The 26985-nt window shown below is 33.5% G+C and overlaps 1 protein-coding gene across 1 annotated transcript; it reads left to right on the top strand.

Moving 5' to 3' along the window:
* LOC129289236 (MADS-box protein SOC1-like) lies at window positions 1-26473 on the top strand. The gene is made up of 7 exons (XM_054926026.1): window positions 1-182; window positions 23359-23440; window positions 24418-24470; window positions 24584-24683; window positions 24761-24802; window positions 26182-26223; window positions 26348-26473. Exons 1-7 carry the CDS (start codon window positions 1-3, stop codon window positions 26471-26473), a joined length of 627 nt encoding a protein of 208 aa, XP_054782001.1.
* The last annotated feature ends 512 nt before the right edge of the window (window positions 26474-26985 follow it).

The following is a 26985-nucleotide window of genomic DNA, read 5'->3' as shown; positions in this document are numbered from 1 at the left end:
ATGGTGAGACGGAAGATAGCGATGAAGCTTATAGAGAACAAAGCAAGCAGGCAAGTGACATTCTCAAGAAGGCGAAATGGACTGTTAAAGAAGGCTTTTGAGCTCTCAGTTCTGTGTGATGCTGAGGTTGGTCTCATCATCTTCTCTCCCACAGGCTTGCTCTATGAATTTTCAAGCTCCAGGTATGTGTGTGTTCTATGTAGCACGGATACTTCAAAAAAGTAAACGTACCCGTATCCGATACGATACTTGTAGGATACTTCTGCATAAGTATCCCATATACTAACATTTGTGATATAATTTTTTTTCAATAATTTCTTACTATATCACTTAAAAACTTGAAAAAACACTTAATATTTTAGTTAATTACTATAAATATCCTCATGTTACTTTATAAATTCTTGATTAAAAATCAAAATACTTATACTTATATCATAAAACGTTAAAATATACATTATAAATATTCCCGTACCCGTATCCTAAAATTTTGAAAATTTACCATATTCCCGTATCATGCCGTATCGTATTGGATGCTCGTACCCGTATTTATACAACCTAGTGTGTGTTCATGCTCTTCATCACTATCTGCTTTATATTAATGGTTCGTGTGAATGCTTATCATCATCCTGTAAATTTATGGTAAATGTCACTCTCTGTATCATTCTGAGTGGATGATTTTGGTTCCCCCCCTAGCTATCTGTATCATCATGTTTATAGGAAATTTCACTGTATGTATCGCCCTACTAGATAGAATATAATTAGATTCATTGTCATGGTAAAGGGGGGGGGGAGGGGGGAACTAGGTTCGCTATGAGCAATGAAACTGGGATGTTTCCTGAAACTATGGTAGTTTAATTTCTATACATTAGGCGTGTGGATAATTCCATAAGCAATAAAAATTAGGTTAAACAATAAAAATTCTGTCGCTAATCAACAAAAATTCCATCACTAAATAGTTAAACAGGTCATCGACAGAATACTTTCATCCATAAAAACACTATCATTGATTCATTAACAAAGAAAAAACCCATCACTAATTAGAGATAGAATTGCATTTCATCATTGATAGAAACTTTTCTATTATTAAATAAGGATAAATTATTTAAATTTTGCGACAGAATACATTCCATTGCAAATTTTTAGGTTAATCAAAACATCACTGTCACATAACCAAGTAGACTAGTGCCACCTCACCACTACAGTACCACCTCACAATTGCATCATCACCCAATGAATTAGTGACATCTCATTGTTGCCTTGTCACTTATCACTGCCATGTCAAATATTATTAACTTCAATTACATCTTAGCCAAGTTCAAACTCACAATCTCACAGCCCTTAATGACTTTGTATACACCTTATTGCCATTAAGCTAAAAGGAATCTTCAATCTTAATATATAATATTTAACCCCATACATATATATCAATAAATATATTATTTAAATTTACTTATTTATTTACCATTACATTTATTTATATGGTAAAATTAATTTTTATATAATAATTATTTCTATTATATTTAATTTTAAAAAATTATTTTTGATGATAAATTTAATAATAAATTGAAAAAAATTATTATCGTTATATATTATATATTTTTAAATTTTTAAATTATTTATTTAATAATATTTTATTTTAAAATAAGAATAATTAAATATAAAATTTAAAATAATAATAATTTAATTTAAAAGAATAATTTAAATTAATAAATTATTTTAAATTATAATTTTTAAATTATTTATTTATAAAGTAATATTAAATAAATTATATATAAATAAATATACATATATAGTAAAATAAAGAAAAAATTGTGACAAAATTAATGATAAAATTATGTCAGAAAGCTCTGTGACAAAATTTACTGTCACAAATTCTGTTAAAAAATTGAAATAAGATATTTTAAAAATTAACGACAAATTTTTTTTTAATAAATGTTATCATTAAATCATTTTTGACAGATTAAAATAAAATAATAATAAAATTTTAGCAATGGAGTGTTTCATCACTAAAGTTTAGTGATACAGATTAGCAACAAAAATTTATCTCGTAACTAATTTTTTTTTTTTTGTAGGGCAAGTCATAACTTATAAATGATTCCGTTTGTTATAATTTTCTGTTTAATATTAAAAATTGATATATATATATATATATATAGGTATTATTGTTGTACATTGATAATGATATTAACGTGCGATGCGATCTGAGTAAAATACACATAATGTTGCTCTCTTTTACAAGCGATGGTGTTGTTTTCGAAATATTTTATCATTTGTGAATAAAGATGTGAACTTTATTTTATTACTTATGGAATTTTTTATTAATAGTTACTATTTTTTTCCCCGTTCCTTTGAATATTTTATTATTTGTAAATAAAAATAGTGTCTTGTCTACTATATAGTGCAATTTCGCATATAAGTATTATTTGTCAATTAATTAATACTACGTATTACTATACTCAGATGGCTACATCATTAATTTAGTATCACTAAAACTTGTCTAATAATGTGTACGGAAATCAGTGACAAATCCTACACGCATGAACTACCAAATTCAAATTTCATATAAGACTAAATACTTGAGGCACAAAAATCATAGAAGTTTCATATAAATTAGACTAAAATAAATAGCATTCTTTCTATTTTATAAATAGGACCAAAAAAGTATACATTTTCTTCAAGGGATAATACTACCAAAATTAAAGTACACACACACAACACCCACATACACGCAACCTCTTATATATTTTCTCCAAGAGGTTAGGCTTGTGATAGGAATTGTTACGACTAAAGGGCTACAGGTTTAGAGGCCTTTACCAAATGGGCTTAATGTGTGATCCACCCTTTCATAATACATGCATGTATGTTCAACCAATGCCAAGTCTGTCTAAGGCTAAGTATTTTATATAAGGTCAAATGCTTAAATAATGTATATTCATCCCATTGTAAATACATAATTTTGAGGGAAGCACATAGTAAACAAACTATGAAAATAATGGTTAGAGAAATGATCAACGAGATGCATGTCAAATATATGATTGTATATATTCAATGATGACTATTTTTGTCACTCCCGATAGAATTAGTGATAGAAGTTCTTGCAGCGACGACATTGTTCAAGTTTGTTATATAATACATTGAGCTTTTAAGTTAAATATTTGTCTCATCTGTGGTAAGATTGTTGTTGTAGTGGATAACACACACACACACACTATACACCCTCACACTAATACTATAATGCATGGGTCTCACCCTATCATGGACCCAAACCAAGCACCTGGGTCCAATAACCCAATTACAAGCACGGACACACTACTATAAAATAGACTTTTCACGTTGCATTTTTAGCCCTTTTCACGTCACAACTGTAGGGGACATCATATTGGGCAACTTAAAATAATGGCTCATACACATCACAAATAATGGAGACGTGAAAAAGAATAAACCACGTCCCTTTTAATATTAAGAGAGATAGTTTCTACATGATTCACGTCCTCATTTTACTAGAAAGAGACGTGATTTTCATATAAACCATGTCCCCCCAAACAAGGGGGACGTGGTTACTCATGTTGTCAGAGAAACCACATCCCCCCCAAGTAAGAGGGACGTGGTTTCTAGGAGAAACCACATCCCTCATTCATGAGGGGGAAGTGGTTTCTTTAAGAAACCACGTCCCCCTCTATAATAGGAGACGTGGTTTGTTCTGAACACACTTGTTGTTACGTCCCTCCTTTTAATAATGTGACGTGGCTTTTGTAATTTTTTTTATATACAATTTGTATTTGCTTGACAACCAAAATAGAATCTGTGAAAGTATGCCACAGAAATAGCCAAATTCATACAACAAAAGTTCAACAAATAGCAACTCATTTACAACCATTCATAAACTATCACAACAAAATATACCAAGTGCATTGGAACGACAAAACTATTGTCACCCATTCAAGTGTCAATATTTACAGCCAAATTCCAACAAACTACTTGAACACATTAGGGTTTATATCATTCTATCTAACTATATGGATAAACTATAAAATCACACTATGTAAATAGCTCTTGAAGAAGATAACCTGCTAAATTGTTTCGAATGTCAGTTATGTCTTCACTGGTATAAGGGTACTCACTGTCAAAAAGCTGCAAATTCTTATCGAATGTTCATTAGATATCCAATTTCTAAATCCTTGTGAAACTAATATTATTAAAATAAATAATAATATAACTTACCATGTGTAAATTTTCGTTAGTTTCGTATTGAATAATCTCATACATATAACGAATAATATAATATCCACACTCTGTACTCCCTATCTGGCAATGGCACTGAAAGTTAAGAATCAGATAATAAGTATAAACAAAAATATACATAAAAAAGTTGTGAATAAAAAGTATTGAATTGAAATTACTTACGTTTGAAAAAATCCAAGTCGGTGAGGGATTTTTTGAGATGTATTTTTTGCTGGGCATCACTTTCCCTCGGTCATATAATATATCTTCAATGCTCTATCATGATATTTAAATAAAGTATAAAGTATTAAAACAAAACAAATATCTAACATTTATAAAAATAATCTTAACTTACGTATTGAATATATTTTTAGTTTCAGCACTTGGTTGCTTGCCTATGGAACAAAACCAATAGATCTCATGCAAATACAGGCATATAACACAAAGGGACCAATTGTAACTACAAAGAGACAAAAAAAATTAATACATGAAAGCATAAAAAAGATTATCAAAATAAATATATATATAAATGAATATAGAAGAACTTACCCTTCAAGAATTGGAGCCAGATAACAGGGCAATTTTGTTTCTAAAATAGTATTGCCCACGTATCGCATCCTATCACTGATATCATTATGGGCCGATGTCAAAGAAGCTGGACACAAAAATCCAAATTGATCTTTCCGTGGTCCAGTACAAAGACTACTAAGAAACCTATTAATAGAATGACACAAAAATTATTGCATAGAAATTAAAATAAATATAAATGAGATAGAATAGAGGTAATAAAATTACAAGATAGATAGCATAGCCCATGAGATATCTAACTCCCTCAACAACAAGAATTCCAAGATGTCTTTCTTGTCCATTGCAAAAGGATATGACTTGTCTATACCCACAATTCCTTTAGGCATTGTCAAATTGATAGGCTTTGTCATTGCCTTAAAAAATTCATGTAATTGTAACATAGCAGAACAGTCCTCAACTTCATCAAAATCCTAATAAAATATGAAATGAATAAAAGTTATATAAGTAATCAAAAGAGAGAATTAAAGAATAATGAAGAGTTTTTCTACCATTGGAATTGTCATCTCTGTGTCAACAAGTCTTTTATGCCATAAAATGAATTGTCCCAATGCTTCACCTAATTTTTGAACCTCATCAATAGTGAATGGCACATTCATGTTTGGCTCAAGGACAACCTCAACCATCACCTTCACTTGATCATCCAAAACACTCATGTTATGGATTGTTTCTTTGAGCATATATAGTCGTGCTGAACTAACAATCCTCTTCCAAGGATTATCCAAATAAAGAAAACAAACTTGTTCCTCCTCTACTAAGGGACTAGAGGCATGTAGTGCTATCTCTGGTGGATTACAGCTATCTTTAGTACTTTGAAGCACGGGAGAAGTCTGGAAAAATAAGTAAACACAATGAAAGAAAATAAAATAAAATAAACAAAATTGAATAATTAAACTAATTAAAGGTAATGAAAACCTGGAGTTCCTGCTGCCCAATTCCTTATCCACTGTCTTGTGTGGTTCCCATGTTGGTGACCATGGATCTAACCTCTTGAAGAATCTACTCACGGAGTAGTAAATTATCCTGCTATACTTTTGAGCACATTTATCTCTAACCTTTGCCAGAAGGTCATCAAGTTCAGCTCTTGATATAACTCCTGATGAGCCTCGTGAAATTGGTCCAAAATACTCCGTCAAACCAACTCCTTTTCCTACCCCCTAACACGACCAGAATAATCTGGCGTTGCAATTGCTGATGCCAAGATATCCATTCTTCTAGTAGATTGAAATGATCTTTGGGAAGCTTGTTCCTCAAGTGAATCCTGTGATATTTAATTAATGAATTTATCTTAAAAGATATGAAATCTAAAATTTAATCTAGTTAGTATAATTACTTATAATCCGTTGAGCAACTTCAGCAACCTCCGGAGTAATATATTGGCCTTTCTTGATTTTGGCTTCTTTCCATTTCCTTTGCTGAGTTGGAGGAGCTGGGGGATGAACAACAATACTGGGGTCAGATCTCGCAGCTTCCTCTAATTGCTTCAAATCAACTTCGCTAAGTTTCTGGTCCAGCTTCCTATATCCCTCCCGAGACAATTAATGCTGATATTTATTTTTAGACTGTCTCTCTTTATTTGCAGCACTTAATTCCTATAATAAAATAAAAATAAAGTTAGTTGTAAACTAAACAAAAATAAACTAAGTTATTAATTATATCAAAATTCACCTAAAATTTAGGATCATCTTGTGACCTCACAAATTCTCTCTAAGTGTCTTCATCAATGAAATTATATTCCAAACATGGATTGTTCTTCTTCTTTGCTCCTCGAATGTATTCCCTAGAAAGTGATGACTTGAAATCTTTCCACCAATCACGAACTTGCTGAAGCTAGTACCTCTTCATCTCATCGGTAAGAGGGATATCATAAGTAAGCTACAATATGTCATAATTATAAAGTAAGATAATGGTATCTAATATAATTAAAATAATAAAAAATAGAAAAATATGCATACCAAAATATCACTCCAAATCATGTCCTTCATAGCTTCTGGTACTTCTTGCCAATTATGATATAAGATCCTAACTTTACTCTGAGCTATGAGACCCATATAACTTACAAACTTGTCCCCTTCTGAACCAAGTGGTCTTTTACCACCACCAAACTCTAAATGCACTCTCTCTATAGTGCCCTGACGTAGTGTCAGCTCCTTCAATTTTGTACTTCCTCTACCTCTTTTCTTGTAAGTTGCACTGGATGTTCAACTACATCTTCATTAGAACCCTCCATGTGCCTGTTAAGATTAGAAAATAATACAAGTAAGTAACTTGCATTATAATTAAATATATAGAAATAAATAAATGAAACAAATATATGAATATAAAGAATCAATTAATTCAATGTTTTATTAAGTAATTCTTACTTTATTCATTCTCCCAAATTCCTTCACAATGATCATCTCTAATTGCATATTTATCATCAACCAAATTTACTTCAGTTGATCTAGGTAGATTTGTAGTGAAAGGCAGTTTTATCAAGGTTAAAAGTTGAGTCATCATCTTCTACATCAATAATTTGTTTTTTGCCTAGTAGTACAATAGAATGCTGTTTATTCGCTGGATCAATGACGTAAAAAACTTGTTTTGCCTGACTTGCTAAAATGAAGGGCTCCTCTTTAAAACCAAACCTCTTGAGATCAACTGAAATAAACCCAAATTCCTTATCCACTTCAATAGCATTAAAGTGAACCCACCTACATTTGAAAATAGGTACTTTAAATTTAGTGTAATTCACCTCCCATATCTCATCAACCACTCCATAATAGTCCGTGCAAGCCAATAATGGGTTATTATCTTTTGAACTAGAAAAATGTTGGGCTTCCACTTCTACCATTACCCCACTATTTTGCATGGTACTTTTATCATCTTGGGCTTTTGTATGGAAAGAATATCCATTTATATTGTATTCACCCCAACACACGACCTCAAAACGAGGTCTTTCAACTAACCACATTATTGTATCAGACATACTAGTCTCATTCATAACTTTTTCGTTGAACCATTTTTTGAAAGTCTTATTGTGCTCATTAGCTAGTTGCATTTCATTCTTTCTTGGGTATTTGTCTTTCAACAACTTTTTATGAGCATCTAAATAAGGTTGAACTTCTTTCATGTTATTCAAGATGCACAAATGTGCTTGTAAGACTTCTTCATGAGACATACACTTCACTCTAACCCGCCATGTTCCCTTACCAGCAAGTCTTATCCCCTCATGCTGAGTTTGAGGGATCCCAACAGCCTTCAATCCTTTTAGATATGTAGTACAAAATTCAACAGCTTCTTCCGCCACATATCTTTCAACAATTGATGCTTATGCCTGTCTGGGTTTTTAGAATACCCTTTTAAAATTTTCATGTATTGCTCAAATGGGTACATCCATCTAAGATAAACAAGACCGCAAAGTCTTACTTCTCTAACCAAATGAACTATTAAATGCACCATAATGTCAAAAAATGCTGGAGCAAAATGCATTTATAATTGACATAAAATAATATAACCCTCATTTTCTAATTCATCCAACTTGTCAGGATCTATAACTTTGTTGCATATAGCATTGAAGAACATACACAGTCTAGTTATTGTGTGTCTCACATCATCTTTCATAATCCCTCGAATAGCCACTGGTAAAAGTTGCTGCATCAACACATTGCAGTCATGCGACTTCATGCCTAGTAACTTCAAATCACTTATCGAAACAAGTTTTCTAACATTAGAAGAATACCCTTGTGGCACTTTAATAGCATGCAAAGATCCACATAAACTTCTTTTCTCCTTTTTAGATAATGTGTGCGCTGCTGAGGGTAAATAAGCTTTCTTCCCCTCTTTTTGTTGTACATGTAAGCGTTTTCTTATTTCCATTTCAGCTAAATCAAGTCTGGCATTTATTCCATCCTTACTCTTGCCACTTATGTGTAAAAGCGTACCAATAAGACTATCACACACACATTTTTCTCCACATGCACCACGTCAAGACTATGCCTCACATCTAAACTCCACTAATATGGAAGATCAAAAAAAATGGACCTCTTTTTCCACATATTCTTCTTACTTACATTACTTTTATTCTTATCGAAAATGACATTAATTCCTTCCACATGCTGATAAACTTTGTCTCTAGTTAAGGCCTTTGGAGTCATTTCATACTCCTGTGAGCCATTAAAAGCCTTCTTCAACCTACAGTAAGGATGATACCGATCAAGAAATCTTTGGTGACCAAGGTAGACTGTTTTTCTTCCATGCTTAAGTTGGTGGTAGTGTGTGCCTTCTTCACATATAGGACATGCATTATGGCCTTTAATACTATATCCTAACAAGTTTCCATATGCAAGAAAGTCATTTATTGTTGTAAAAATCATGGCACGCAACTTGAAGTGCTCTTGCTTATAAGCATCAAATACATCTATACCTTCCTCCCATAGCATTTTTAAATCCTCAATCAAAGGGGCCAAGAAAATATCAATATTGTTTCTTGACTGTTTTGGTCCCGAAATCATCAAAGACAACATTATGTACTTACACTTCATACACAACCAAGGAGGTAGGTTGTAAATAACTAACAAAACTGGCCGTGCACTGTGTCTGCTACTAAGATTGCCATATGGATTGATTCTATCCGTACAAAGTCCAAGCTGAAGGTTTCTCGAATCGCTTCCAAATTGAGGAAATATGTGATCTATTGCCTTCCATTAAGGAGAATCAGCCGAGAGTCGAAGTTTCCTGTCAAATAGTTTCTCATCAAAATGCCATCTCAAATTCTTTGCTTCTATTGGATTAGTAAACAAACATTAAAACCGTGGTATTATTAGAGGATACCACATCACCTTCGTAGGAGGCCCTTTAGTTATGATCTCATCACCATGATCAACATCATCGGTCTTCTTCACTTTATACTGTAAAGTCCCACATTTGGGACACTTGTGTAGCCCTTCATACTCATTTCTATATAGTATGTAGTCATTAAGACAAGCATGTATCCTCCTATAATCCATACCCATTGGACACAGGATTTTCTTTACCTCATACATACATTTTGGAAGTAAATTATGGGTTGGAAGCATTTTACTTAAGAATTCAAGTAACTCCGTAAAACTTGAATCGGTCCACCCACTTCTTGACTTTAAATTTACCAATCCCAACACAGCTGTCAAGAGCGTAAAATTAGTACACCTTGGGTGTAAGGGTTTCTCTACATCACTACGCAAGTTGTCATATGCATGTGATTATGAAAATGATGTCATCCCAATATCACGAATCATATCCTCTATTCTATCATCCTAGTCATTCACAATTCGCTCATTTTGGGACATAGAAGTTGTTCCTGCGTCCCCATACCATACCCATCTTGTATACCTCAAATTTATCCCATCACAAATTAAATGCTCTTTTATTTCATCAATACCCAATTCAATCTTATTCATGTAGTTGACACAAGGACAACAATACTTTCCATTTTTGCTAGGAACATTTTTTCTAGCAAATTCAAGAAATTGGTCCACATCATTCTCATACTCCTCAGTCATTCTACTAGCATTCATCCAACTACGATCCATTCTTTTTTTACCTAATAAATCATCACAAAGTCTATCAAATTAATAATTCACTATCTTACTTGCATGAAGATAGAAATCTTTGTGTGTATAATGAACTTCTAATAAAACAACATGAATTATGACAAAATATGCATGGATTGACATTAATTTGGACTAGAATTGTGTGATAGTCTAATAGATGTGTTAGTTATTTGATGTAATTTTTTTAATTAATTAAGGAAGATAGGACAAATTAAATTGAAAACAATATTGAGTATTGGAGAGTAGTATATAAAATATTAAGGGTCTGATTTGCACTAATTTTATGATTGTGTAACTAACTAAAACTTGGTCTTTGTACATTGCACAAAACTTTACAAATTAGTGGTATTATTTATAATTTCTCCTATAGAATATTTTGTAAAGATTTTTTTTCTTATACTTTTATGGGTTGATATTAATATTGATACTCATGATCTTTTTTTGAATTACAGTTGAGAATAAGAGTTAACAAAATTTACAAAAATAATTAAATAGGAGTCTCATTATTATCATACACCACCTTTAAATAAAAAGGTAAGGGTTAATCAAAAGATAAATACTCTCCTACTTTGTCCCGAGCAAATTTAACCAGAAAATGATCACAAAAATTTAGAGCTATGAATTTCACTTTTTCAACTAGGCTTTCAAATTTTCAAATCTTCTACCAGTCTGCAATTGATTTGTAATTAATCTTCTAATTTTTACAACTGAGATTCCAGGATTTATAAATAAATTTTGTAATTTATAGAGTTTTTAGAATTTAGTATCTACAACTAATTTTTTGATTTTTACAACTGAAATTCTAGGATTTATGATTAAGTTTCTAAAATTTACCACAAAGTTATGGGATAGGATATTTTTGTCCATTTATTTTTTAAACCTCGATTCTTGCAAGTCATATCAATTAATTGGATTAGATGGTATTGTTGGGTCCAATCTAACAGTATGCATAGCTTGTTGGTATATATTTTTTATTTCCTTTGCTTGGTGTTTCGTTGGGGTAATTCCAAATAGAAAGTTTATTCAAAAGCAACAATTAATTCTCATTATGCATCTTTAGGTCCTGATTTTACTTTCAACCAGGAGCTGAGTTTTAAATAATCTTGTTAGACATGATTAAAACAAGATTAAAATCATATGAAGTCCAACCATATTACCTAACAATCTAAGAAAGCATGCAACAGAGCGACTCAATAACAAAGCTATGAGTTTACAAGTCACCCAGCTTGTAAGAACTGTTATATATACATGAGATAAGAATAGGATTTGTCTTTAATAGCCACTGACCACATCAATAAAACCATAATTAGATAGATTATATGCAACAGTCTCAACCTAGATGACTATTTCAGAGAATGCAGTCTCAATGCCGAGCTTTTCAACAAGTAAACAAGTAAAGAACATTTATATAACATGTTCAACATGAATGCAGACATAAAGATGTCCAAGTTAAGCTTGAATAATAATATCTATACAGGGATAAAATTCGATTGATACTCATGATTTAAAAGTAAATGAAGGAAATCTGAAAAATCTAATTGTCCTACAGACTTCCTTTTCTAACAAAACAGAACAAAACGGTGGGTTAGCTGGAAAATTCATGTTTTTCATCGTTCATGATTCCCCCGAGTTCAAAATTTATTCTTGCCTTTTGAGTAAAAGCATTGTGGTAATCGAACTAACTCCTCAATATGACTGTAATTCAAGAAAGTACCATGAATAAAAACACTAACCAAAATTTTGGTGAGAAAAGAGAAGCACCAAGAAGCAGAGCAACTATTCTTGCTGGTCGAGAAGCTAAGAAGCACCGAGAGGCTAAGAAGCTGAGAGAGACGATCACAGAGAGGGCAGCAGAAAGATGAGATCGAGAAGCTTGGCTGAGCAATAGAAAGACCAGATGAAGAAGCTTTGCTGAGACTGAAAAGGAAAAAGACGATACTCTGATTGGAGATGAGGGCAGGCACAGCAAACTTAGAGTGTTCTTTTAAAAAAACTTGACTGGCGCGGGGCTCAAAAATTGAGTGGGAAAGGCAAATACACATCCCCAGAGAGGAGAGGGACGTGGATTTGAGAATCTACGTCCCTCTCCTCTTTGGATGTGGCTTCCCCCATACAAAATGAGGCCCCAGAGAGGAGAGGGACGTGGCTTCTATAGAATCCACTTCCCTCTAGAAAAAGGGACGTGGCTTCTGCAAAAGCCAGCTGGCTCTGTTATAAGCCACGTCCCCTTCTTCAAGGGAGACATGGCTTCTTCACAAGCCACGTCCCTCTCCTCAAGGGGGGACGTGGATTCTGAAGAAGCCACGTCCCTCATGAATGGGGGACTTGGATTCTAATAAAGCCACGTCCCCTCAAGAATTAAAGAGACGTGGCTTATTAAAATTTTTTTGTTAAAATAAATTTTTTCAATCTACGTCCTCTTTTTACTTAGGTGACATGGATTGTATTCTTTCTAAATCTAACTTGTAAAATGGGATGTAAATTAGGGTAGTAGAAATGCCTTTTTGTAGTAATGACAGTAGATAAAGCCCAAACTCCTTAAATGCTATTGACAAGATTGGGCCAAGACGAAGTAAATAGATCAAGAGACTTATGTGGAAGTTGAGAGCACTTAACACTAAAGGATAAGTGTGACGTGCATGAAGAAAGGAGAGGGCATGCAGATTATAAGAATAGAATCTTCTTTTGACATTTCCCTCTCATTGGGCAAATTTTTTGCAATTTCTATTTCTTTCTGTTATGCATTTGCTGTTGCTTGATTCTGTGTAGTGAGGAGTTGATTTGCGAGACTTATCAGTGAATACAACTCATTTCCTACAGTGATTTCATTATTTTTTGCAATTATTTCCTACACCCTGACAAAGTGGTGCTTTCATTGAGAGATGAAGAAGGAGTGGAAGGGTGAAATGAAGAAGATGCAAGAGTTCATGGAAGAAACTACCCAAAAGTTTTCTGCAATTGAGAAACACATGGCTATACTAGTTCAATCTATTGAAAGCTTACATCAAGAGAAAGAAAAGAGCATCAATGATAGAACTTTAGAAACTAAGAAGACACAAGTCATTTCATATGTGAACCAAAACGCAGGATGGCCCTTAAAACAAGTACAGGTTGATTTTCCTAGGTTTAATGGCACTGAGCCCTTAGACTGGTTATTTTGTGCAAACTAATTTTTCAAGTTTTACAAGACAGACGAGGCTCAAAAGATAGTAATGGCTGAAACACATATAGAGGGCCCAGCTATTCCTTAGTTTCAAATGATGTAAAAGGTAGGTCAAATACCCAACTAGCAAATGCTCACAAGGGTTATGGAGGAATATTTCAAACCTATAAAATTTGAATGTGCCTCTGCCCAACTGTTTAAGTTAACCCAATAGGGTACCTATAAAGATTATGTGTAGGCATTCATGGCATTAGCTAATTGCTCTGAGGAAATGATCGAAGGCTCCCTAATTGATTGTTTCATAGGAGGGTTGAAATCGAAGATTTGACAGGAAGTAGTAGCATAAAACCTAACTACTTTGCTCAAAGGTGTTGCGCTAGGTTGATTGTTTGTAATAAAAGAGAATGTAGTGGTAGCTTCTTCACATTTATGAATAGTGTTTTCTCCTTCTCCAACACTAAGAGTGGGAAGAAACCCATTGGGGGCAAGTTCAGCTTCTAGTGGCAGAACAATGAATGATGGAAATAAGGCAGCACTACCCCCTTTACTTCTAAATCCTAACAGAGCTCCTATTAGGAGGATTACACTAGCTGAAATGTAGATTAGACAGGAGAAGGGATTGTATTATTTTTATGATAAGAAATTTACCCTTAACCATAAGTGTCAAAAGAAACAGCTAATGATGTTAATTGGGGACGATGAGGCTAACACAAAACATGAGTAAAGCCTCAGTAATGAACTTGAAGTTGATTGTAATGCTAATATTTATCACCTATCATTATATGTGTATAGAGGTTTATTGGGGATTGCCACGATCAAGTTTAATGGGAAGATTGGTGGCTTGGATGTTCAAATACTTCTTGACAAAGGAAGTTTAGATAATTTTGTTCATCCAAGAATCGTTCAACATTTGAATTTACCTACTAAATCTTTTCTAATATTACGTGCACTTGCAGGAACAGGACAAGTAATGATGAGTCTGGGATATATATCGAAGATGCCAATTCAGATTTGTAGGCATATGCTTCGAGTACTAGCTTTTGTGTTACCAGTTGTCAATGTTGACGTGGTGAATGGTACTACATGGCTTGAAACTTTGGGTTCCCATGTAGCTGATTATAGTGCATCCACCATTTGCTTTATTCATGAGGGTAATTTTGTCACCCTAAAAGGGTTCAAGGCAGCTCCAGTCTAACAAGCCTAATTACATCAAATGGGACACATATTGCAAATTGAGTTTGCAATAGAACTTTATCTGGTCCAACAATATGAATAACTCAAGATGTTTGATGGGTTTCTCTTAAGTCATGAGTCTAATATACCATATGACATGGCTGTACTTTTAGCCTAATATTCTCAGGTATTTGATGTTCCCCATGGGCTGCTACTTGATGAAGCCATACTCATCAGATAATTCTATAGGAAGGATAGGGACCTGTGAAAGTTTAACATACCGATACCCACATAGTCAAAAATATGAGATTGAAAAAATGGCCTCAAGTTGCTATCTGAGGGCTTGATTTGGCCTAGCAAAAGCTTGTTCTCGACACTGGTGATCTTGGTTAAAAAGAAAGACAGCACATAGTGTTTTTGTATTGATTACCGAGCATTAAATGTGGTGACCACAAAGGATTCCTTTCCAATGCCTACTGTAGGTGAACTTTTAGATGAACTGAGAGGCTCAGTTTATTACTCAAAGTTGGACTTACGAGCCAGCTATCATTAGATTCTTATAACGCCAAAGATAGAGAGAAAACAGCTTTTCATACTCATTAAGATCATACGAATGGCTAGTTATGTCATCCGTTCGTCTTACTAATGCTCCAGCTACATTTCAAGCTCTTATGAACTATACTTTTCAGTCTTTTTTCCAGTAATTTGTCCTAATATTTTTTTATGACATAGTGATATACAGTCCCACTTAGGAAGCTCACCTCCAACATGTTGAATTGGTGTTGCAAAGGTTAGCACAGCATAAACTCTATGCAAAGATGTCTAAGTACTCCTTTAGGCAGACTAAGATTGATTACTTAGGCCATATTGTGTCCACGACAGGAGTAGAAGTTGATCAAACTAAGGTACAAGTTGTAAGAGAGTGGTCGATTCCTCTAAATGTGTCTCAGTTGCATGGATTTCTTAGTTTGTCTGGATATTATCATAAATTCATTCGTAATTATGCAAATATCACTGGACCATTAACTAAACTGCTGCAAAAAGATGCTTTCTGTTGGACAAAGGAGGCTCAATGAGCTCTTGAAGCTATGAAGAAAGCTCTAATCTTGACACTGACTTTGGCTTTACTAGATTTTAGCTAACCATTTTTGTTAGAAACAGATGCTTCAAGAATTAGCATTGGAGCAGTATTGAGTCAAGGGAGTCACCTAATTGTATTCTTCTCTAAGAAACTGTCACCTCACCTGTAAAACCAGTCGGTTTATAATCGAGAACTTTATGCCATTACTAAATAGTAAAGTTTCAACATTATTTATTTGGACACCCATTTATTGTCCATATAGATCATGTCAGTCTATGGCATTTGTTAGATCAGCGAGTTCAGATACCTGAGCAAGAGGCGTATCTACCAAAGTTATTGGAGTACCAATTCATCATTGAAATATAAACTATGTATCCATAATCAGGCAGCTGATGCATTATCGAGAGTCACTCTTTTTTCCTTTTCTTAGATGCAACACACTTTTATGGATAAAGTATATGGTGCAGTCTGCCAAGATTCATTAATACAAAAACTTAGAGAGCAATTGCAATAAGACCCTCATGCTTTACCTCAATATGAGTTATAAAATTTTAATATCTACTGACATGGTCGATTATTTTGCCTTTTGAAAACACTACATTGATTACAAGGTCCTCACTGAGTTCTATAATTCTGTTGTTGGGGGACACACAGGGTATCTAAGGACTTTCAAAAGGCTTGCAACACTTTTTTTCTGGCCCAATATGAAGAGAGACGTACAATGCCACGTCTTGCATCATGTCACTTGCCAAGAAGCTAAGAGCATTCAATTACAGTCTGCAAGACTCTTGGCACCATTACTAATTCCATCACAATATAAGAAGACATTTATATGTATTTTATCACCGACCTTCCAGTTAAATGAGGCTATTCTATCATCATAGTGGTAATAAATCATTTGTCGAAGTATGCTCACTTCATCCCAATGCCTGCTGCTTATTCAAGACAATCTGTGGCTTTGGCTTTCCTACATAATGTTGTTAAACTTTATGGCATTCCATGCACCATCATTTCTGATTGTGATTGTGCTTTTTGAAAGCATTTAGCTCGATTACAAGGGGTTCAGTTGTGTATGAGTTTAGCATACCATCTACAAATAGATGGTCAACCTGAGGCAGTGAATTGATGAGTTAAGGAAATGGACAAAAAGAGAATTTCTAGATAATTGGCATGTATAGCTAGAGTGTATTCATTCATATATATACATAGGGCACATAACCCTAGAATAAACAATATTATGCCATCTGTACAGTAGAGAAATATAAGAATACAGAAAAGAAAAATAAACATGTGAGTTAATCCTTTACACTCTGGGCTTGTATCAAAACATGGGCTGGGTTCTGATGTTTTTTTATCTTGGATCTTTGTAACCTTAACTTCGGCTTTGTCTTTATATCCCCTTTCAAACTCAAATTGGGTCTGTGAATAAATTTGAGTTTGTCACGAAAGGCCCAAAACTTTGACTGACTAAGAGCTTTAGTAAACAAATCTGTGACTTGGTCAAACAAAGGTACATATCGAACTGATAATTGGCAGGCAAGTATGCAATCTCTCAAATAATGAACATAAAGCTCAATATGTTTTGACCATGCATGGAAAATTAGGTTAGAGGCCAGTACAATAGCACTCATGTTATCATACTAGGCAATGGGAGGCTCCTTCAAATGCAAACCAATTTCGCAGGTGAAATATTGAATCTAGGCAAGTTCTGTAGCTAGATTTACAAGAGCATGATATTTTTGATTCTGCACTCAATCGTGATACTACATTCTACTTCTTTGCTAACTAGGAAACTAAAGTATCACCCAAATAGACACAGTAGCCATCGACGGATCTCCTGTCATATGGACAAATTGCCCAATCAGCATCAAAAAATCCTTGTAAGGTAAAATGACTACTTAGTTTTATATGGAGTACTAGATCTAAAGTCCCTCTGAGATATCTAAGAATTCTTTTCAGTGCTTGCCAATGAATGTTTGTAGGTAAGGTTAAGAACTGGCTTAGTTTGTTTACAGTAAAGGTAATATCAAGCCTGGTGTTAATTAGATATTGTAAGGCTCCAATTGCTTGTCTAAAGGGCTTTGGGTTTTTGAGAGGTGTTCCATCGTCCTTAAAGTAATGTCTGTTTATCACCATAGGAGTAGGAACTGGGGATGAGAAATCCATACCAAATTTGTGAAGTATACTCTGGATATGTTTCTCTTGTTTTAGATATAGCTCTGTATCATCTCGTGTAGCTTTAATACCTAAGAAGTGATGTAGTTGACCCAAGTCCTTCAAGGAAAATAATGCATTTAGCCTTTTAATAAAAACTTCAAGTAACTTAGATGAATTTCTAGTAACAATTATGTCATCTACATATATTAAAACAAACATCACCAGCTGCTTATCCCTGAAAAAGAATAGAGACATATCACATTTGGAGTGAATAAAACCCCAATTAGTTAGAGTAGCTCGTAGTCTATCATATTAAGCCCTAGGTGCCTATTTTAGACCATAAAGAGCTTTAGTTAGTAGACAAACATGGTAAGGATATTTACAATTGATGATTCCTTCTGGTTGTTTCATCAAGACTTGCTCTTGTGGATAGCCATTTAAGAATGCATTATTGATGTTCATTTGTTGAATTTGCCACCTAAAAGTGACAACTATAGTAAGAACAAATCTGAGTGTTGAAGTTTTCAACACTGGGCTAAATGTTTCTTCAAAGTCAATCCCTGGATTTTATTGAAATTGTTTTACTACTAACCTTACCTTAAACTTAGGAGTGCCATCAAAGTTTTCCTTGAGTTTAAAAATCCATTTGCAATCTACTAGATTGTCACGTCTAGTGTGAGGAACTAATACCCATGTGTTGTTAATTAGAGCATTATACTCCTCTTTCATAGCATGTCTCCATTTCTCATACTTGAAGGCCTCTTGAAACTGTGAGGTTCAGTATATTCATTATTTTCAACTATAGTAACACCAACATATGGTAATTGAGGCTTGTGAATGCTAGCTTTGCTCCTGGTTACCATATGATGTGTATTCATACCTAATTATGGAGAGCTAGATGAAGGAGGACTAGACTGCATATCTTGCTGCTGATCTACCTGTTGTGTAGGTAATGCTAAATTTTGTGGTGTTGAAACAACAGAACAGGATGTATCTAGAGTTTAAATGCTATTAAGAGAAGTATTGGAGACTACAAGGAATGTGCACATCATCAAGAAAACGTTCTAGTTCTGTAGCAGCAATTGGAGACTCAATAATTCGAGATTCAGGAGGACATGATTGAGGCAGGGATGAGATTGTAGGTCGGAGGAAACTTTAAGGATGAATCTCTTCAACTGGTAAGGACTTTTTATTTAGAAAACATATTGCAAAAGGGAAGTCAAGTTCATTAAAAACAACATGTCTTGACATATAAATTTTTCCAGTAGAACCGAGGCACTTATAACCTTTGTAGGAATTGTCATATCCTAGGAAAACACATTTTGTAGTCCTAAATTGAAGTTTGTGCTAATTGTATGGTCTTAGACAAGGGTAGCAGGCAGAACCAAAAACTTTAATGCTTCATAGCTGGGATATCAACCGAGTAGGCAAAAATAAGAAGAGATACCTCCCAAAACACTTATAGGTAATTGATTGATCAAGTAAGTAGTTGTGTGACAAGATTCCCACCAATAGAAAAGTGGCATTTTAGCTTGAGCCAACAATGTTAAACCTAATTCAACAATGTGTCTATGCTTCCTTTCAGCCCTGCCATTTTAAGCCGAGGTCTGAGGACATGAGTGTCTAAATAAAATTCCAGAGTCTTTCAAACAATAGAGAAGCTTTTATATTCACCACCCCAATCACTTTGCACAATTTTAATAGGACTATCAAATTGCTTTTCAATAAATTTTTTAAACTGTACAAATATAGGAAGAGCCTCATCTTTTGTTCTTAATAAATAAATCCAAGAAAATCTACTATAATCATCCAAAAACAGAATGTAATACTTAAAACCATTCATTGAAGTGATAGGAGAAGGGCCCCACAGATCTGTATGAATAATTTCTAATGGTTTAAAGGCACAAGAAGTTGATATTTTATAAGGAAGAGAATGAGATTTTCCATATTTGCAAGATTCACAAAAAGGATCTTCATTAGAACTTGATAATTTCAAATTACAATCACTAATAATGTGACTTAATACTCTATCACTAGGATGACCAAGTCTATAGTGCCAAACTTTTCTTAAAAAACTAGCCCTGGGTGTTGAATTATCATCTTCTTGGACTTCATGAACAGCATAAACAAGATCTTCATTTCCAGTCTCTCCATCCTTAAGTACTCGGTACATGCCTCCATTACTCAATCGACCCTGAAGCATTATCTCCCCTATTTCTTGAGCCTTTATAGAAACACGATATGTGTTAAAGGTCACATCAATAGCATTATCAGTAGCAATTTGATAGATACTTAGTAAGTTCTTTTTAATAGCTGGTGAGTATAAAACATTATGAAGTTTCACTAATTGATTAGGCATATTTTAAAGTGTTGTAGACCCTACTTTCTCAATAGAAAGCTTTTGTCTACTACCAACAACAATTTTAGTCTTACCAATCACATCACGAGTAGTATCCAGCTTACTAACATCATTGGTAACATGAGATGCAGCACCACTATTTAAGTACCGAGAGTCATCATTCACTGTCTCAAAAGTAGCAAAAAAGGCACTGAAATCAGCATTAGAATTACCAGAAACAGAACCACCATTATGTTTGTTTCCTAGTTTCACAAATGAACGATCATAGCAATAAAAACATGTGTCAACCTTATGCCCAAATCTTTCACAGAGTTGGCATTTAAGACAATCCTCATTCTTACCAAAATCACGACTACCTCTACCTTTTCCTCGTCCAGTACGATTATGTCTGCCCCCATGCCAAGAACCACAAAAAGGATTTATATATTCAATCCAAGCATAGTTGATAAGATTGTTGGAAAGAGACAGCTGAGAAAATTATTGAAGTTGAGTCATACGACTCTCATAGGTGAGAAGAGAGGTTTGAAACTCTATCCAACTTAGTTCATCAGGTTTTTTACTCAACTGAACCATAATAGGATTATATTCAGCATCTAAGCCAGCCAATGGTTGAATAATGAGATTAGGAAGGTCAATAGAATGCCCTGCGACAGTAAGCTGTTCTAAAATATGCTTCAATTTAGTGAGATACTTGTTCATAGACAAGCTGCCCTTATGAGTATGTTGAAGATCAGCCTTTAACATGAGAACGTAAGCCTTTATGTGTGCACCGGCAAGTTGTCGAGCAACTTCCAAAGTCTAAAAGAGGTAGAAACAGTGGTCATTTGAGATGAAATGTCCACGTTCATCGTGTTTAACAGCCAACCGAATAAGATTTGATCAGTGGCAATCCAGTCTTCAAAAGCTGGATTTATCTTAATGGTTTCATTTTTCACAATATGATGAGGAGGACAGGTGTGCTCCCAATAAGAAAGCCCTCAAGCTTGTAGCCCTTGATAATGGGCAAGACATGCATCCTCCACAGCAAATAGTTAGTCTTGTCCAGCTTGACAGAAACAAAGGAGTTAGTGAAGTTTCGATATTAAAGGTCTTAAACAATGAAGTTGCAGAAAGCAACAAGCTAGAGCCAGTATTGGGTGTTTTTGGATCTTCCATGGCAGCTAGCTTTGCTGCAACTCTAATACCAAGTTAGGGAAATGGACAAAAAGGAGAATTTCTAGATAATTGGCATGTGTAGCCAGAGTGTATTCATTCATATATATATATATATGTATGTATGTATATATATATATGTAAGGCACGTAACCCTAGAATAAACAATATTAAGCCATCTGTATAGTAAAGAAATATAAGAATACAGAAAAGAAAAATAAACATGTGAGTTAATCCTTTATACTCTAGGCTTGTATCAAAACATGGGCTTGGTTCTAATGTTTTTTTTATCTTGGACCTTTATAACCTTAACTTGGGCTTTGTCTTTACATGGTGCTTAGAAATGTACCTTTGATGTTTTGTTCATGACCATCCTCGTTCAATGGGTGGATTATTTTGCTTGGGCTGAGTTTTGGTATAACATAGCTCATCACACTTCTATTGACATGACGCCATTTCAAGCTGTTTATGGTCGGCTTTCGCCTCCCCTATTATGCCACTCTTCTACAGAGGACATACCCCGTAGTTTACACTAACAACTTGTGGAATGTGATGCCTTACTTCAAACTCTAAAATACAATCTGACTATTACTCAAGGGCGTATGAAAAAATTTGCAGATCACCGCCACCGTGAGGTCCAGTTTAATGTCGGCGATTAGGTGTTTATCAAGCTTCAACTGTAAAGGCAACACTCTATCCAACTCTGTCGATTTCAAAAGTTGGCAATGCGTTACTTTAGGCCATTCCAGATTGTGAGCAAAATTGGTTCAATGGCTTATCACCTACAATTACCTAACATGGCACACATCCACCTTGTTTTCACATCTCACTTCTTAAGAAATGTCATGGTATAGGTAAGCGTGGATCTCCTACTTTGCCACTACCTCTTTCGTCTTTGCCAGAAGGACTCGTGATTAATCCAGTCGATGTCACTGATATTCGCTAGGTGGAAATTGATGGCTCACAAGTAGCTCAAAAACTGGTTCAATAGGATGGTGACACTGTTGCTTTATAGGAACTCATGGATGGCGTCGCATCACTATATCCTCAATTTGACCTTGTAGGCAAGATCAATCTCTTGGAAGGGGACCATGTCATGGACCAAAACCGAGCAGTTGGGTCCAATAACCCAAATACAAGCACGGACAGTGGACAAAGCCCAAACTCCTTAGATGCTATTAACAAGATTAGGCCAAGATGAAGTAAACAAATCAAGAGACTCACATAGAAGCTGAGAGCACTGGACACTAAAGGATAAGTATGACATGCATGAAGAAAGGAGAGGGCATGCGGATTATGAGAATAGAATCTTCTTCTAACATTTCTCTCTCTTGCTGGGCAAATTTTCTACAATTTCTGTTTCGTTCCATTATGCATTTGCTGTTGCTTGTTTCTTTGTAGTGAGGAGTTGATTTGCGAGACTTATCAATGAATACAACTCATTTCCTACAGTGATTTCATTATTTTCTGCAATTATTTCCTAGACCCTAACACACCCTCACATCTAATTGAATACAAAACCTCACCCTCAGCCATCAAATTATATTAAATACGTATAGGTACATCGAATTGTTTGGTAACATATAGAGACATGATGAACCCTAACCAAGAATATGATAGTGATATAAAGGAAGAAATAGATTAAAAAGATTATCAAAACCATGTCCTATGCTAGTAGTAATATATAGATCATGAATGAGTATATGATTTTGTTTAATTCTTCTCTTTTTCTAGCTTCTATGACTTGTGAGTCGTGCAACTTGCTCATTACTGATATATAGATATGTTCATATATTGATTTTTCACCACTTCTTTTTTTTTTTTTTTTTGACAATGTGATTTTTTACTTGTATTTCATATATCATCTTTCTGAACTACTTGCTTCTCGATTCTACAGCTGGCATGAGACAATTGAACGGTATCGAAGTTATGCCAGAGATGCTGAGACAGCCACTAGATTCCTGGAACACAATATGAAGGTCATTATTTTCTTCTTCTTCTTCTTTTTTTCTCCTTTTTATCTTCGTCATGCATGAATTCTTAATTAATCTAGTATTTGACTTCCTGTTAATTTTTAATTAATTCTCTGGTATTTAACTTCTCTTTGTAATCAAGGAATGCTGAAAAGTATATACTTTCTCTGTTCTTCCTAAAAAAAATTGTTGCTCTTTCTGACGGAAGAAAAAATTAATGTTAATTTATTTTTTGCTTCTTTTTCCTTCATTTTATCTTTGTCAAAACGATTCATAATATTTAGATACCAATGTATGTAAAAAGAAAAATGGGACAAGTCCTACTTAAGACAATTAATTACTCCTGAGTCTATTAACAATTAAGTTTAGAAGAATAACAACATAAATAATTCTCCCAAGAAAGATCCACAACTTGGAAATCTTGTGCCTCTAGGTTTTCCAAATATTTATATACATGTAATGCACATTTAACAAATCTATCCATAACCAATACCCTTGTAGCTTAGTTGCATGAAAGCTCTCCCATAAGTACAAAGTCATAGGTTTGATCCTACTTGTAACTTCCAATCATTAGTATCTGCCCCTCTAAATTAAAAATAAAAATAAAAACACCCATGGCGCAAAAAAATATGCAAATATGGTCCAACTGATAAGAATACAACCACAATTCACAATGGTAGGAGTTCAAATCTCGTTGTATGCAGTCTAATGCTTTGTATGAAGATAGAAGTGAGTTGTATTTGCAATCCTATATATTTTATATTATTATAGATTCTTTTATACATAAATTTGATCATTGACGCGTCTCATGACAAAAGATTAATACAGAGGAAAAAGAAACATTTGACTTTGATGGCTAGAGACTTGAGACCTTTGACAAATCGACCTTAGTATTCGATTCATTAATTTATAGTTTTCTGTTGTATATGTTGCTGATATATCGCTTGAATGACATCGTGTTGTCAATATGGCATCTCTTAAAGGAAGAAACAGATAGGAAGATGGAGAAGGTTGAGCTTCTTGAAGCTTCAAAACGGTTCAATGCCTACTTTGAACTTCTATTATTTTATCCAATTTCTTAAAAGATGATGTGACAATGGATTGACCATAAACCATATAACGTTCTGCTTTTGTATCTCAATCCCTCAGGAAACTCATGGGAGAAGGATTGGGATCATGCTCCTTTGATGAACTACTAGAAATACAGCAACAGTTGGAAAGGAGTGTGATAAATGTTCAAGCAAGAAAGGTTAACTTAGTATATAGATTTTTTTTGTCACAAAATAATGTTTAATTTATATTATATCCCATCCATCTATTTTTCAGATTAAGGCTTTTACGGAACAAAAGGAGCGACTAAAAGACAAGGTAAGTTGTCCGTATTAATTGAGAAGGTGATTTGATGCTTGAACTAATGACAAGGAGCATGATGAGCCACAACATGAGCCAGAATCTTAAAAATGAATTGCACCGTGTGTAGCTTGATGTTTAATGTAAGGAATAAAGTGCAAAAATGTCCAAAAATTTTAAAATTTTTTAATATTTTTAAGTCAATAATAATACATAAATACTATTAATTTTATAAAAGGAACCAACATCCTTAATCAGTTTGGTTCTATCTTTAAAACTTAATAGTCAATGTCAAGCTATTATAATAATTAAAAAAAGTTAGCCTCTTTTAAAAAAATCAATAAATATCTATGCATTATTGTTAATTTAATACCCGAGACTTCTACAAAAAAAAATTATGAATATTTTTTATACTTTAACCTTAGTTTTAATGTAATAATAGTGTAATTGCATTGGATATTTTATCTTGATGATTGATGTGATGATGCATTTATTTATCATTGATTAATTGTGAGAACTGTTGAAAAATGAAAATAAAGAAATCTTACCTTTTATAAATTGCATTAAAATTATTGTTCCTTATACAGTGAAAATACTGTTTTTCTACAGTAAAATATTATTTAATATTTTGTTATGTTTTTTTTTTTATAATTATAACACGAAAACTTATAATTATGTGCACCGTTCAGAATATAATTTATAATTATGTTCGAAGATCATGAAGTAAACATTTCATTTCAATTTATAAAATATATTTGAAAGAAATTCAGCGCTCCAAAATATAAATTATTTTAATAAAAATAAAATTTTATTAATATTTTTTTAGTATTACACTTTCTATAATATTTACTCCCTTTAATTTTTTTTATAAATAAATATAAAGAGCATTAATTTATATTTACTACCTTGACAAATAAATGATTGCATATCTGATGCACTTTGTGAGAGATAAATATAAAATAAATAGATTATTTTCACCAAAAAAAATATAAAATAGATTATGAGTGTAACAGTGACATGCATGACTCGCGCATACTCATATTCATTTTTTACTCTGTCCCTAAGTTATAACTTGTGTTAATCATTATACCTAGCTATCTGGCCTATATAGTACTTAACGAATTTAATAGCAGTTGAATTTTTCCTCTAATAATCAAACACATTCTTAAAAACAGATTTGGCACGCGTTTCCATTTTCCATAGACATATTTACATTTATAGTAATGATCAACTCAACCTGCTTATCTTCGAATCTCTGTCTTGTCTTGTCCAATATCTGGGGAAAAAATATTTTTAATTTATAGCGTACGTTATTTATGGATGATCCAGCTTGACTCCATTGAAGGAATATTTACGCTATAAAAAATTGCTGACTTCTTTTGAATATTGCTAACCAGGGAAAAGCCCTAGAAGCAGAAAACGCAAGGCTCTGTCAGAAGGTGATTATACTGTGATCCATTTGATATGGATCATTATTTTTAATGCAAACGTATAAAATGCTTGTAACGTTAATTATTTCATTAGTTGATAACAAACTGACTACAAATTGATTTTACTGTGCAGTATGGTATAGAGCCATGTCAAGTGACAGGGAAAGCTAGTGAAAATCTAGCATCCTTAAATGTGGAAACTGATTTGTTCACTGGACTCCCACAAACAAGCACAAGAGACAATATTCCACATCCTTGAAGTGTAATTGATTATATACGATACAATCTTTTGCAATTTATGTGCTCACATGTGCGTGCGCATGAGCATTAAGATGCTAAAATACTCGTTTTGAGATGACTACATACTGTAGCTAGTAGTGTATCTGAAAGTGGATACTATTAATTGTAGTCTATTGAATATTCTTGTGGTCCTTTTTATTAGATAAAGAGGGAAGATCTGTTTAAGTCTTATTTATAAGGTACATGAATATTAAAATATTTTATTTTAAAGTATGTATATTTAATAAATGTAAAGTTGAAGACGTGTTGAATTTTTAGATAGAATTAATAAAATTTAAAATTTTTTTAATTTCAATAAAAATATTAAAAATAATTTATAAATAAGATCTATATTGTATATTACTCAAACTACTTTTATATCAATTGTATATAGTTATTGTCATCCTTTAGGGCTTTTAAACCTTTACAGTTTGCATGTTAATTTATAGATAGCATAGAAAGTTATGTTCTACATATTAAGGTCGCATTTAG

This window comes from Prosopis cineraria, unplaced genomic scaffold (genome assembly GCF_029017545.1).
Source record: "Prosopis cineraria cultivar Desert tree isolate PC_DT_omini unplaced genomic scaffold, ASM2901754v1 PC12, whole genome shotgun sequence".
In the NCBI taxonomy this organism is placed as follows: domain Eukaryota; kingdom Viridiplantae; phylum Streptophyta; class Magnoliopsida; order Fabales; family Fabaceae; genus Prosopis; species Prosopis cineraria.
The sequence above is the reverse complement of the archived record's forward strand: the minus strand, read 5'-3'. Positions and strand labels throughout refer to the sequence as shown.

Bases quoted from the DNA above. Each gene is read 5' to 3' on its own strand.
- LOC129289236 (XM_054926026.1), top strand. From the start codon at position 1: ATGGTGAGACGGAAGATAGCGATGAAGCTTATAGAGAACAAAGCAAGC. The intron at 23,441-24,417 runs GTCATTATTTTC...CATCTCTTAAAG, and splicing joins TCCTGGAACACAATATGAAG to GAAGAAACAGATAGGAAGAT. The intron at 24,803-26,181 runs GTAAGTTGTCCG...ATTGCTAACCAG, and splicing joins AGGAGCGACTAAAAGACAAG to GGAAAAGCCCTAGAAGCAGA.